This window comes from Mesoplodon mirus, assembly GCF_964341445.2.
Source record: "Mesoplodon mirus genome assembly, chromosome: 4".
In the NCBI taxonomy this organism is placed as follows: Eukaryota; Metazoa; Chordata; class Mammalia; order Artiodactyla; family Ziphiidae; genus Mesoplodon; species Mesoplodon mirus.
The window spans coordinates 109,289,842-109,304,005 of record NC_138979.1 but is presented as its reverse complement, the minus strand read 5'-3'; the positions used below and the strand labels follow the sequence as shown (position 1 = coordinate 109,304,005).

At 38.8% G+C, this 14,164-nt stretch overlaps 1 protein-coding gene and 1 long non-coding RNA gene across 2 annotated transcripts in view; both read left to right on the top strand.

Annotated features, from left to right (window-relative positions):
* The window catches only part of LOC309802520, a 274,769-nt gene that overhangs the window by 66,557 nt on the left and 194,048 nt on the right, over positions 1-14,164 (top strand). The window lies entirely within an intron of this gene.
* On the top strand, positions 5,660-6,188 carry LOC309802078 (large ribosomal subunit protein eL21-like). Its single transcript, XM_082617316.1, has one exon. The coding sequence runs from the start codon at positions 5,678-5,680 to the stop codon at positions 6,158-6,160; it is 483 nt and encodes a 160-aa protein (XP_082473442.1). The 5' UTR covers positions 5,660-5,677; the 3' UTR covers positions 6,161-6,188.

Below are 14,164 nucleotides of genomic sequence, written 5' to 3'. Positions count from 1 at the left end.
ACACTGTTTATAGTTTTTCTCTCTATTTGTTTTGTTTCCATTTTCTAAGCCGACATAATTGAATCCTAGCAGGCTAAGTACACTTTGGATACAACACTACTGTATGTTGATTTGTTACATTTCTTAAGTAATAGAGTCATTTTATAGACAATATTTTTTTCTCTCTTCCTCCCAATTTTCCCAATTTCCTAATAGAAATTGTAGGAAACTTGGGAAGGGAGAAAGGAATATTCTTTAAATGAAGTAGGACTCAAATCATAACACTTAGGTTAGTATTTCTGAGAGGATGATTGGGACATGGGATTTTAAAAATAATTTTTTATTGGATATAGTTGATTTACAATGTTGTGTTAGTTTTGGGTGTACAGCAAAGTGAATCAGTTATACATATACATGTATCCACTCTTTTTTAGATTATTTTCCCATATAGGTCATTACAGGGTATTGAGTGAGCTCCCTGTGCTATATGGTAGGTCCTTATTAGTTATCTATTTTATATAAAGTAGTGGGGCATTGCATTTTTTAAGCAAGCTTCCAAAGTGATTCTTATGCAGCCTAAAGTTTGAAAGTCTTCTATGATTCTATCCTATCTTAGTGAAAGAATCACAGTGGGTCATTCCATCCACTGGGTTAACAGTGGAATCTGCCTTTCATTTTAGCATTTCCTGCAGTTCTATGTTCTGGTGTTACATCTGTGACCCTTAGTGCTTGTTTGCTGATTGTCAGATGTAATGGATCTCAGTGGACTAAGTAGGTCACTCATCTAGTGCCAGAGAGAATTTCATCAAGTTGAGTTCATGCTACACTTACAACAAGGAGCTTGAGTACCCAAATATCACTCTAAGCAAGATTCGTGTCTGTTAACTCTACCTGTATTAATCAGGATTCATAGCTGCAAGCATCAGAAATGGCTGTCTATATTGAGCCAGAAGGGAATTTCCTGATTACCTGGAAATCTCTGGGACTACCAAATCAGTGGGGACCTGGAGGATCAGGTGGAAAAACAGGCAAGAAGAGAGGAATTCTGGAGGACTGGGAACCAAGAACTGAAGCACAGATTCTGAAGCAGGAAGAGGCTGATGTTTCTCATTGCACCCCATTAAATTCACCTCCCAGAAAAGCGTGTCTAATCTGCTGAGCGTGAGTCAGGTGTGTCTCCTTGATGATGCTGAGGCAGGGAAGGGGATTATCTGGACACCATAGCTCCTATAGAAGGCAGTGGGCACCAACTCCTAACACAAATGCACACAAGGGAAGGGGCTGCTTTCCAAAGGGAACCTCAAGTGGGATTGGAGGCTGGGTGGAAAAAAAGACAAAAGCATATACTCCCATGCCTACCTGGGAGGCAGCCTCCTCCTTGCAGGTGATCACACATCTTATTCTAGTTTTGGCACCACAATCTAAGCTCTTCTTCTCATCTGTGTTTAGAAAATAGCTTATAGGGAATATTGCTATGACAAATATATAGCCTCCTAACACAAAGAAAAATACATCCACAAATGTACTTTCTCTCTTTTTCTGCATATCAGCCAGGTGCTTTTATACACTATGGAAAATAATAAAGAAACTAACTAAGGAAGTTGAAACTGTCAGAAGTATGGAATGGCTTAAAGAAAGTATATTTTGTTTGTTTGTTTGTTTTCTCTACTAATTAACTTCTAGATGCCTGAGGTCACTTATCATTCATTCATTCATTTGGTGTGTCTTAAGATCACGTTTTTGTTGAAGATGCCCTGCTGACTTGGACCAGCAGCTATTACATGCGGTTCTCTTATTTATCACTCCTTTCCTGGATGGCTATGCCTGAGCTCTAGGTTTTGCTTAAGTTTGACTTATCTATCTCTACCAGCTTGTAAAATCTCACTTAATTGTTCATTTTTAACTTTGGAAAAACTATCTGAATCATTCTACTGGGATTTACTCCGCCAAATAATGTCCTTTGGTAGAGAAGTGTATTTATATTGCTGTTGTTAATTTCTTCTAACTGTAGGAACCAACTTGACATGGCCAAAGGGGCTGGCTGACAGGAGACAGGAAGGAAATATATCCTTATAGATAGGTAAACACTGAGAGAGAAAGCAGTCAGAAATGTGCAAATATTTATGAAGATATGCACTAAAATGTTCCTGTAATTCTGACTCAGATCCATTATGGAAAAAATAGAGTGTACATTATAAATAAAATACCAACTATTATTTGGGGGTTAAAAATTGATAATCAGCTCACAGTGTTTGAAAGAAAAAAATTATACAGTTATGACAAAGGAAACCGAGGCAGCAGGAAAGTTTTTGATTTGGAGCTGATAGCATAGTAGGTAGCAGCTCTACTAAACCAGAGACAGAGTTGGTAAAAGAAATCCATGCAGGATTCTAATGGTAGATCCTTAAGTAAACACTTGCAGCCATCACTGAATATGAAGTACAACATGCCACCTTTTGAACTTCATTACCACTTACTCTCCTAAATTGAAGGCATATTTGAAATGCAAAGCAATTTACCCTGTATATAAAGGATTACTGTCTTGCTCAAACTATAGGTGCCAAAAATATTGACACATGACCCAATCAATGCAAACAACCTATTACTTACTTTCTGATTGACATGTAACCCTTTTGCTTAGTTAAAAATTTCTGTCCAAATCATTCTAACAGTTATCCTCCTGACTCCTCACGAATGAGAGGAAGGGTAGTCACAATTCCATTTTTACTTTTCCAAGTCAAATTCTTAGCAAATTTATTATAGATTCAAAAAATAATTGCTATTTTCTTTCTATCTCTTCTCGGGGGGTGGGGTGGGGAAGAACCTTCAAGGCCTGCCATGACTTCCTCTCATGGTGTAGCTGGGAAATGTACAACTCAGAGCTGCTAATGCATGGAATAAATGGACAGTCTTGCTAACTCCTATTATCATCATTGTGTCTAGAGTCTATGTCAGTTCGGAACTAAAATGTCCTCCTTTTCATTGACAGTACTTTAAATATCCCAACAGTATCTGCATTTATATAATGCCCATCTGCACAATATCAAATCATCTTGACAAATGTTCCCTATTTCTATCTTTGTGTGTGTGTGGCTAAGAAAACTGCGAGGTTAAACAAGAACTTTTGGGGGTTGTATACACATCTGAAACTTGCAGTCTTCACTGATAGTAAAAGGATCATGTAACTTGGAGAAAACATGGGCAAAAATGAATTCAAGTAGATCAGAAATAATTAGTCAGACCAATTTTATTTTCTACCACACTATTTTACATCATTTATATTAAATGCAAGAGACTGGAAAAAATTGACTTCTATTTAATGAGATTTGATTTATTCAACCTGTGTTATTACTGAAACTAGGATACCTTGTTAGTTGGAAAATACACTTAAAAATGCATTGTTTTGAATAAACTATCAGGTTGATGAGTATATAATGATAATATTGATATTACTTTACATTTGCACAGAATGTTGGCAGTTTACAAAGTGCATTCATATGCATGCCTTTGCTCGATCCTCATAATTCTCCAGGTATTATTGTTCATATTTTATAGATAGGATCTGAAAACTCAGAGAAGGTTAAGTGACAGCTAATAAGTGAAAAGCAAGGCCTCAGTCTCTGGTTTTCTGCCTCTAAACCCTATTCAGTAGTCACTTTTGCCAAAAATAACCAAACAGAAAGATGGACATTATTATTTTTTTGCCTGCACTGTTTCAATGGCCTCTTATCCACTATCTCTGGCATCATCTTCATACTGCTCTTGATCTTCCCAGAAGCAATTCAAATCAGCATTCTCTCCTAACTGACTCCTCTTGGAGCTCCTTCGCCTAGAAGTTAAATTTTGAACTCTTACTTTGTCATCCAGTGTCCTTCACAATCAGAGTTACATTTGGCCTCAGCCTCATGTTTTAGTCCCTTGTCCCCACCACATGGCCTATGTTCCATCCATAGCAACCTCGAGATTTCCTCAATGTGGTGTGTTCTTTTACAGCTAGTGTTTTCTTATTGTTGTTTTGTTTTGTTTTTTGTTTATTTTTTAACATCTTTATTGGAGTATAATTGCTTTACAATGGTGTGTTAGTTACTGCTTTATAACAAAGTGAATCAGTTATACATATACATATGTTCCCATATCTCTTCCCTCTTGCATCTCCCTCCCTCCCACCCTCCCTATCCCACCCCTCTAGGTGGTCACAAACCACCAAGCTGATCTCCCTGTGCTATGCGGCTGCTTCCCACTAGCTATCTATTTTACATTTGGTAGTGTATATATGTACATACCACTCTCTCACTTAGTCACAGCTTACCCTTCCCCCTCCCCATATCCTCAAGTCCATCCTCTAGTAGGTCTGTGTCTTTATTCCTGTCTTACCCCTAAGTTCTTCATGATATTTTTTTTCTTAAATTCCATATATATGTGTTAGCATACAGTATTTGTTTTTCTCTTTCTGGCTTACTTCACTCTGTACGACAGACTCTAGGTCCATCCACCTCACTACAACTAACTGAATTTCATTTCTTTTTAAGGCTGAGTAATATTCCATTGTATATATGTGCCACATCTTCTTTATCCATTCATCTGTTGATAGACACTTAGGTTGCTTCCACGTCCTGGCTATTGTAAATAGAGCTGCAATGACATTTTGGTACATGACTCTTTTTGAATTATGGTTTTCTCAGGGTATATGCCCAGTAGTGGGATTACTGGGTTGTATGGTGGTTCTATTTGTAGTTTTTTAAGGAACCTGCATACTGTTCTCCATAGTGGCTGTATCAATTTACATTCCCACCAGCAGTACAAGAGTGTTCACTCTTCTCCACACCCTCTCCAACATTTATTGTTTCTAGATTATTTGAAGATGGCCATTCTGAACAGTGTGAGATGATATCTCATTGTAGTTTTGATTTGAATTTCTCTAATGATTAATGATGTTGAGCATTCTTTCATGTTTTTGTTGGCAATCTGTATATCTTCCTTGGAGAAATGTCTTTTCAGGACTTCTGCCCATTTTTTGGATTGGACTGTTTGTTTTTTCGTTATTGAGCTGCATGAGCCACTTGTAAATTTTGAAGGTTAATCCTTTGTCAGTTGCTTCATTTGCAAATATTTTCTCCCATTCTCAGGGTTGTCTTTTGGTCTTGTTTATGGTTTCCTTTGCTGTGCAAAAGCTTTGAAGTTTCATTAGGTCCCATGTGTTTATTTTTGTTTTTATTTCCATTTCTCTAGGAGGTGGGTCAAAAAGGATCTTTCTGTGATTTATGTCATAGAGTGTTCTGCCTATGTTTTCCTCTAATAGTTTGATAGTATCTGGCCTTACATTTAGGTCTTTAATCCATTTTGAGCTTATTTATGTGTATGGTGTTAGGGAGTGATCTAATCTCATACTTTTATATGTACCTGTCCAGTTTTACAAGCACCACTTATTGAAGAGGCTGTCTTTCTCCACTGGATATTCTTGCCTCTTTTATCAAAGATAAGGTAACCATATGTGTGTGGGTTTATCTCTGGGCTTTCTATCCTGTTCCATTGATCTGTCTTTCTTTTTTTGTGCCAGTACCATGCTGTCTTGATTACTGTAGCTTTGTAATATAGTCTGAAGTCAGGGAGCCTGATTCCTCCAGCTCCATTTTTCATTCTCAAGATTGCTTTGGGCTTCTTTTCGGCCAGAACCACCATCTTCCAGTAATTCGCCAAAATGACCAACACAAAGGGAAAGAGGAAGGGCACCCGCTACATGTTCTCTAGGCCTTTTAGAAAACATGGAGTTGTTCCTTTGGCCACATACATGCGAATCTACAAGAAAGGTGATATTGTAGATATCAAGGGAATGGGCACTGTTCAAAAAGGAATGCCCCACAAATGTTACCATGGCAAAACTGGGAGAGTCTACAGTGTTACCCAGCATGCTGTTGGCATCATTGTAAACAAACAAGTTAAGGGCAAGATTCTTGCCAAGAGAATTAATGTGCGTATCAAGCATATTATGCACTCTAAGAGCCAGGATAGCTTCCTGAAACAGGTGAAGGAAAATGATCAGAAAAAGAAGGAAACCAAAGAGAAAGGTACTTGGGTTCAACTGAAGCGCCAGCCTGCTCCACCCAGAGAAGCACACTTAGTGAGAACCAATGGAAAGGAGCCTGAACTGTTGGAGCCCATTACCTATGAATTCATGGCATGATGGGTGTAAAGAAAATAAAAGACCTGGCCTGTATAAATGTTTCTCTTAATTGAGTAGAAGCGTGTGACCCCCTTACCCAAACAAATATTTAAAGCACATTTTAACTGTGTCTGAATTCAGTGGGTGACATCTTTTTACTTTTCAAATTTAGTGGTTTTTGTTCCTGAAAGATGTGAGGTAGTTGGTTGTGCAGTATACTCCATTGGTTAATAAACTGCTAGATATTACTTACAAAAAAAAAAAAAGATTGCTTTGGCTACTCGGGGTCTTTTATGTTTCCATACAAATTGTGAAATTTTTTGTTCTAGTTCTGTGAAAAATGCCAGTGGTAGTTTGATAGGGATTGCATTGAATCTGTAGATTGCTTTGGGTAGTAGAGTCATTTTCACAATTTTGATTCTTCCAATCCAGGAGCATGGTATATCTCTCCATCTATTTGTATCATCTTTAATTTCTTTCATCAGTGTCTTATAATTTTCTGCATACAGGTCTTTTGTCTCCTTAGGTAGGTTTATTCCTAGATATTTTATTCTTTTTGTTGCAATGGTAAATGGGAGTGTTTTCTTGATTTCGCTTTCAGACTTTTCATCATTAGTGTATAGGAATGCCAGAGATTTCTGTGCATTAATTTTGTATCCTGCAACTTTACCAAATTCATTGATTAGCTCTAGTAGTTTTCTGGTAGCATCTTTAGGATTCTCTATGTATAGTATCATGTCATCTGCAAACAGTGACAGCTTTACTTCTTCTTTTCCGATTTGGATTCCTTTTCTTTCTTTTTCTTCTCTGATTGCTGTGGCTAAAACTTCCAAAACTATGTTGAATAATAGTGGTCAGAGTGGGCAACCTTGTCTTGTTCCTGATCTTAGTGGAAATGGTTTCAGTTTTTCACCAATGAGGATGATGTTGTCTGTGGATTTGTCATAAATGGCCTTTATTATGTTGAGGAAAATTCCCTCTATGCCTACTTTCTGGCGGGTTTTTATCATAAATGGGTGTTGAATTTTGTTAAAAGCTTTCTCTGCATCTATTGAGATGATCATATGGTTTTTCTCCTCCAATTTGATAATATGGTGTATCACATTGATTGATTTGCGTATATTGAAGAATCCTTGCATTCCTGGAATAAACCCCACTTGATCATGGTGTATGATCCTTTTAATGTGCTGTTGGATTCTGTTTGCTAGTATTTTGTTGAGGATTTTTGCATCTATGTTCATCAGTGATATTGGCCTGTAGTTTTCTTTCTTTGTGACATCCTTGTCTGGTTTTGGTATCAAGGTGATGGTGGCCTCATAGAATGAGTTTGGGAGTGTTCCTCCCTCTGCTATATTTTGGAAGAGTTTGAGAAGGATAGGTGTTAGCTCTTCTCTAAATGTTTGATAGAATTCGCCTGTGAAGCCCTCTGGTCCTGGGCTTTTGTTTGTTGGAAAATTTTTAATCACAGTCTCAATTTCAGTGCTTGTGATTGGTCTATTCATGTTTTCTATTTCTTCCTGGTTCAGTCTTGGCAGGTTGTGCATTTCTAAGAATTTGTCCATTTCTTCCAGGTTGTCCATTTTATTGGCATAGAGTTGCTTGTAGTAATGTCTCATGATCTTTTGTATTTCTGCAGTGTCAGTTGTTACTTCTCCTTTTTCATTTCTAATTCTATTGATTTGAGTCTTCTCCCTTTTTTTCTTGATGAGTCTGGCTAATGGTTTATCAATTTTGTTTATCTTGCCAAAGAAGCAGCTTTTAGTTTTATTGCTCTTTGCTATCGTGTCCTTCCTTTCTTTTTCATTTATTTCTGATCCAACCTTTATGATTTCTTTCCTTCTGCTAACTTTGGGGTTTTTTTTTGTTCTTCTTTCTCTAATTGCTATAGGTGCAAGGTTAGGTTGTTTATTTGAGATGTTTCCTGTTTTTTAAGGTAGGATTGTCTTGCTATAAACTTCCCTCTTAGAACTGCTTTTGCTGCATCCCATAGGTTTTGGGTCGTCGTGTCTCCATTGTCATTGGTTTCTAGGTATTTTTTGATTTCCTCTTTGATTTCTTCAGTGATCATTTTGTTATTAAGTAGTGTATTGTTTAGCCTCCATGTGTTTGTATTTTTTACAGATCTTTTCCTGTAATTGATATTTAGTCTCATAGCATTGTGGTCAGAAAAGATACTTGATACAATTTCAGTTTTCTTAAATTTACCAAGACTTGGTTTGTGACCCAAGATACAATCTATCCTGGAGAATGTTCCATGAGCACTTGAGAAGAAAGTGTAATCTGTTGTTTTTGGATGGAATGTCCTATAAATATCAATTAAGTCCATCTTGTTTAATGTATCATTTAAAGCTTGTGTTTCTTTCTTTATTTTCATTTTGGATGATCTGTCCATTCGTGAAAGTGGGGTGTTAAAGTCCCCTGCTATGAATGTGTTACTGTCGATTTCCCCTTTTATGGCTGTTAGTATTTGCCTTAGGTATTGAGATGCTCCTATGTTTGGTGCATAAATATTTACAATTCTTCTTGGATCGATTCTTTGATCATTATGTAGTGTCCTTCTTTGTCTCTTGTAGTAGTCTTTATTTTAAAGTCTCTTTTGTCTGATATGAGAATTGCTACTCCAGCTTTCTTTTGATTTCCATTTGCATGGAATATCTTTTTCCATCCCCTCACTTTCAGTCTGAATGTGTCCCTAGGTCTGAAGTGGGTCTCTTGTAGACAGCATATATATGGGTCTTGTTTTTGTATCCATTCAGTCAGTCTGTGTCTCTTGGTGGGAGCATTTAATCCATTTACATTTAAGGTAATTATCAATATGTATGTTCCTATTCCCATTTTCTTAATTGTTTTGCGTTTGTTATTGTAGGTCTTTTCCTTCTGTTTCTTGCCTAGAGAAGTTCCTTTAGCATTTGTTGTAAAGCTGGTTTGGTGGTGCTGAACTCTCTCAGCTTTTGCTTGTCTGTAAACGTTTTAATTTCTCCATCAAATCTGAATGAGATCCTTGCTGGGTAGGGTAATCTTGGTTGTAGGTTTTTCTCCTTCATCACTTTAAATATGTCCTGCCACTCCCTTCTGGCTTGCAAAGTTTCTGCTGAAAGTTCAGCTGTTAACCTTATGGGGATTCCCTTGTGTTATTTGTTGTTTTTCCCTTGCTGCTTTTAATATGTTTTCTTTGTATTTAATTTTTGATAGTTTGATTATTATGTGTCTTGGCATGTTTGTCCTTGGATTTATCCTGTATGGGACCCTCTGTGCTTCCTGGACTTGATTAACTATTTCCTTTCCCATATTAGGGAAGTTTTCAACTATAATCTCTTCAAATATTTTCTGAGTCCCTTCCTTTTTCTCTTCTTCTTCTGGGACCCCTATAATTTGAATGTTGGTGCGTTTAATATTGCGCCAGAGGTCTCTGAGACTGTCCTCAGTTCTTTTCATTCTTTTTTCTTTATTCTGCTCTGCAGTAGTTATTTCCACTACTTTATCTTCCAGGTCACTTATCCGTTCATTTTGCTTATCTTACTGTGTTTGGGGTCTCCTTTCTGCAGGCTGCAGGTTCGTAGTTCCCGTTGTTTTTGGTGTCTGTCCCCAGTTGCTAACGTTGGTTCAGTGGCTTGTGTAGGCTTCCTGGTGGAAGGGATGCGTGCCTGTGTTCTGGTGGATGAGGTTGTATCTTGTCTGTCTGGTGGTCAGGTCCATGTCTGGTGGTGTGTTTTGGGGTGTCTGTGGACTTATTATGATTTTATTGCAGTCTCTCTGCTAATGGGTGGGGTTGTGTTCCTGTCTTGCTGGTTGTTTGGCATAGGATGTCCAGCACTGTAGCCAGCTGGTCGTTGAGTGAAGCTGGGTCTTGGTGTTGAGATGGAGATATGTGAGAGATTTTCACTGTTTGATATTACGTGGAGCTGGGAGGTCTCTTGTGGACCAGTGTCCTGAAGTTGGCTCTCCCGCCTCAGAGGCACAGCACTGACTTCTGGCTGGAGCACCAAGAGTCTTTCATCCACATGGTTCAGAATAAAAGAGAGAAAAAATAGAAAAAAGAAAGAGGATAAAATAAAATAAAGTTATTAAAATAGAAAAGAAAAAATAATTATTAAGAAAAAAATTTTAAGTAAAAGAAAAAAAAGAAACTGACAGACAGAACCCTAGGACAAATGGTGAAAGCAAAGCTATACAGACAAAATCTCACACAGAAGCATACACATACACACTCACAAAAAGAGGAAAAGGGGAAAAATAATATATCTTGCTCTCAAAGTCCACCTCCTCAATTTGGGATGATTCGTTGTCTATTCAGGTATTCCACAGATTCAGGGTACATCAGGTTGATTGTGGAACTTTAATCCACTGCTCCTGAGGCTGCTGGGAGAAATTTCCTTTTCTCTTGTTTGTTCCCACAGCTCTGGGGGCTCAGCTTTGGATTTGGCCCCGCCTCTGCATGTAGGTCACCTGAGGGTGTCTGTTCTTCGCTCAGACAGGACGGGGTTAAAGGAGCAGCTGATTCAGGGGCTCTGGCTTACTCAGGTGGGGGGCAGGGAATGGTATGGATGCGGGGCGAGCCTGCGGCGGCAGAGGCCAGCATGACGTTGCACCAGCCTGAGGCACACCGTGCGTTCTCCCGGGGAAGTTGTCCCTGGATCACGGGATCCTGGCAGTGGCGGGCTGCACAGTCTCCCTGGAGGGGAGGTGTGGAGAGTGACCTGTGCTCCCACACAGGTTTCTTGGTGGCGGCAGCAGCAGCCTTAGCATCTCATGTCCGTCTCTGGGGTCTGCGCTGTTAGCCACGGCTGGTGCCCACCTCTGGAGCTCCTTTAAGCAGCGCTCTTAATCCCCTCTCCTCGCGCACCACAAATCAAAGAGGGAAGAAAAAGTCTCTTGCCTCTTCGGCAGCCCCAGACTTTTTCCCAGACTCCCTCCTGTCTAGCCGTGGTGCACTAACGCCCTGCAGGTTGTGTTCACGCTACCAGTCCTCTCCCTGTGATGGGACCAAAGCCCGAACCTCAGCTCCCAGCCCCGCCTGCCCCGGTGGGTGAGCAGACAAGCCTCTCGGGCTGGTGAGTGCTAGTTGGCACCGATCCTCTGTGCAGCAATCTCTCTGCTTTGCCCTCCGCACCCCTGTTGCTGTGCTCTCCTTCGTGGCTCCAAAGCTTCCCCCCTCCGCCACCCACAGTCTCCGCCCGTGAAGGGGCTTCTAGTGTGTGGAAACCTTTCCTCCTTCATGGCTCCCTTCCACTGGTGCAGGTCCCATCCCTATTCTTTTGTCTCTGTTTATTCTTTTTTCTTTTGCCCTACCCTGCAGGTACGTGGGGACTTTCTTGCCTTTTGGGAGGTCTGAGGTCTTCTGCCAGCGTTCAGTGGGTGTTCTATAGGAGCAGTTCCACGTGTAGATGTATTTCTGATGTATCTGTGGGGAGGAAGGTAATCTCCGCGTCTTACTCTTCCACCATCTTCCCGACCCCTCCCCACAGCTAGTGCTTTTGTACCTGTTGTTTCTTTTCCCTAGAATGCCTTTCCTTTATCCTCTACCTAGTAAATTTCTACTTTTGACTTGAGAATCAGCCCAAAGATTACCTCCTGGATGAAGCCTTTTCTCCCTTCTTAGGACTCACATACATTTTATTATTGTTAATACAACAGGAAGTTGAAATCATGTGAATGAGCTTCCTAAGGTACAGACCATGACTTGTTGATCTTTGCATGCCCCCCTCACTCCTGGACCTAGTGCAGTATCTGATATTCAATAACTATTTATGGAATTAATAAATAAGGTATCAATCATTTCTTTAACTGCAGTAAAAATATCTTCATTTATTAGATATCAAAATTCTTTTACAGCAATCTACTTCCAGGTATATATTCAAAAGAATTGAAAGCCGATATTAAAGATATATGTGCATACCCATGTTCCTAGCAGTATTATTCACAATAGCCAAAATGTGGAGGTAAGCAAAAGTGTATCAATAGAAAAAGTGGGTAAACAAAATGTAGTATATACCCACAATGGAATATTATTGAGCCTTAAAAAGGAAAGATTTTCTGACATATGCTACAACATGGATGAACCTTGACGATGTTATACTAAGTGAAATAACCCAGTCACAAAAATACAAATACTGTATGATCCCACTTATATGAGGTACCTAGAGTAGTCCAACTCAAAGAAACAGAAAATAGAATGGTGATTGCCAAGACCTGGGGAGAGAGAGAAATGGGGATTTGTTTTGATGGGTATAGAATTTCAGTTTTACAAGACAAAAAGGATCTGGATATTGGTTGTGCAACGGGGTGAATATACTTAATGCTACTGAACTGTACACTTAAAAATGGTTACATTTTAAGTTGCATGTATTTACCAGTTTTAAAAAATCAAGTAAAAAAATCCTTTTTTAAGTAACATTTCCTTCTTCATTAAAGAAATGAATGAACTAAAGAGATTATTTTGAATATTGCTGTATGTATACATGGTATAGAGAAGAAGATAAGATGGAGCAAAAAACAAAATAAGGGCTTCTCTGGTGGCGCAGTGGTTGAGAGTCCGCCTGCCGATGCAGGGGACATGGGTTCATGCCCCGGTCCACAAAGATCCCACATGCCGCAGAGTGGCTGGGCCCGTGAGCCATGGCTGCTGAGCCTGCGTGTCTGGAGCCTGTGCTCCGCAATGGGAGAGGCCACAACAGTGAGAGGCCCGCGTACCTCAAAAACATAAATAAATAAATAAATAAAAATATAAAATATTTCTACTCTCAAGAGCTGGCTTTCTAATTGGAGAGATAGAAATCAGACAGATAAAGTGCTGATATCATTTCAAAACAATAAATTCCCAAAACAATAGTTTAATCACTACTGGAGTCCTGAGGTAAGATTGAGTAGAAGAGATTGGAGTTAAACTAGATTGATTGCAGAGCTCTTCAAGGAGGAAATATATGTGTAGCCTGGTTTTGAAGATTCAGTTGAGCAAGTATTGACAAAGCAGCAGGCAATGGGCTCTGGAAAGATGTAGAGAGGGACATGGATGAGCTATTTATGAGAGATATACTTGCTTTACAGGAAGTACTTTACTAAATTCTACAACAGCTATATCAAGTAAGTGCTACTTATAATCTCTTTTATTTGAGTAAACTGAGGCACAGATAAGTTAGGTAACTTATCCAAAGAGAATGGATAGTAAATGGTAGAGGAAGGTTTTAAACACAGGAACACCTATGCAATTACCCAATAATGTGCTATGCTCTCCAGTCAATTCCATTATGAAGTGTTCCTCAATGTCTCTGTCTATGTCCTCTTCCAAAGGTCCTATGGTTTATTGATGATTTTCAAAACTGGAACCCACTGCTATAGGAGAGCTTGGAATCCAGCTGATTGAATGTTTACAGATAACTTGATGAAATAAAATAATTTAATAATAATATGAGATATTTAGCTTAGAGAAAAAAATATTTTGACTGCGTTTTGTTAGTCCATTTGACATCAAGATTGAGGTTAGGGAATCTACTTCTCTGGAAAATAGTCTCTGTCATCATGCTGTAGCACTCCAACTCTATTGCTCCATGGCTGTTCTTCACATATAGCACTCTTTTGTGGTTTATTATTTCATGAAATTTCCTTTGCATCTTGCATAGTCTTTTCAAATGTATCAGGCTGCAGACTGTCATCAACATGTCTGACTTCCCCAGAATTTACATATTTTTTTGTTTTTTCCATGATTGCAGCAGATGTGTTGCATTATTTTCAAATGAAAATCAAATATGAATAATAGGGATTGGGTATGTATGACTGTGGTGGTAAGAGTGGTCAGGAAAAGCCAACTCTTCCATATTAAATAATATATATTAATATTAAATATGGGAAAAGACACATCGTGGTTTGGGTGCTGCTTACAGAAAAAGAGACTGTATTAATCTACATTAAATTATTTAAAGTAGAGTCAAATAGCAAAAAGAACAAGGTGGTGATTATTTAATCTTCATTCTGACACAAACTGGCAAGCTGCAAAGTACTTTACCATATTCAGAGTTCTTTTTTTTTTTT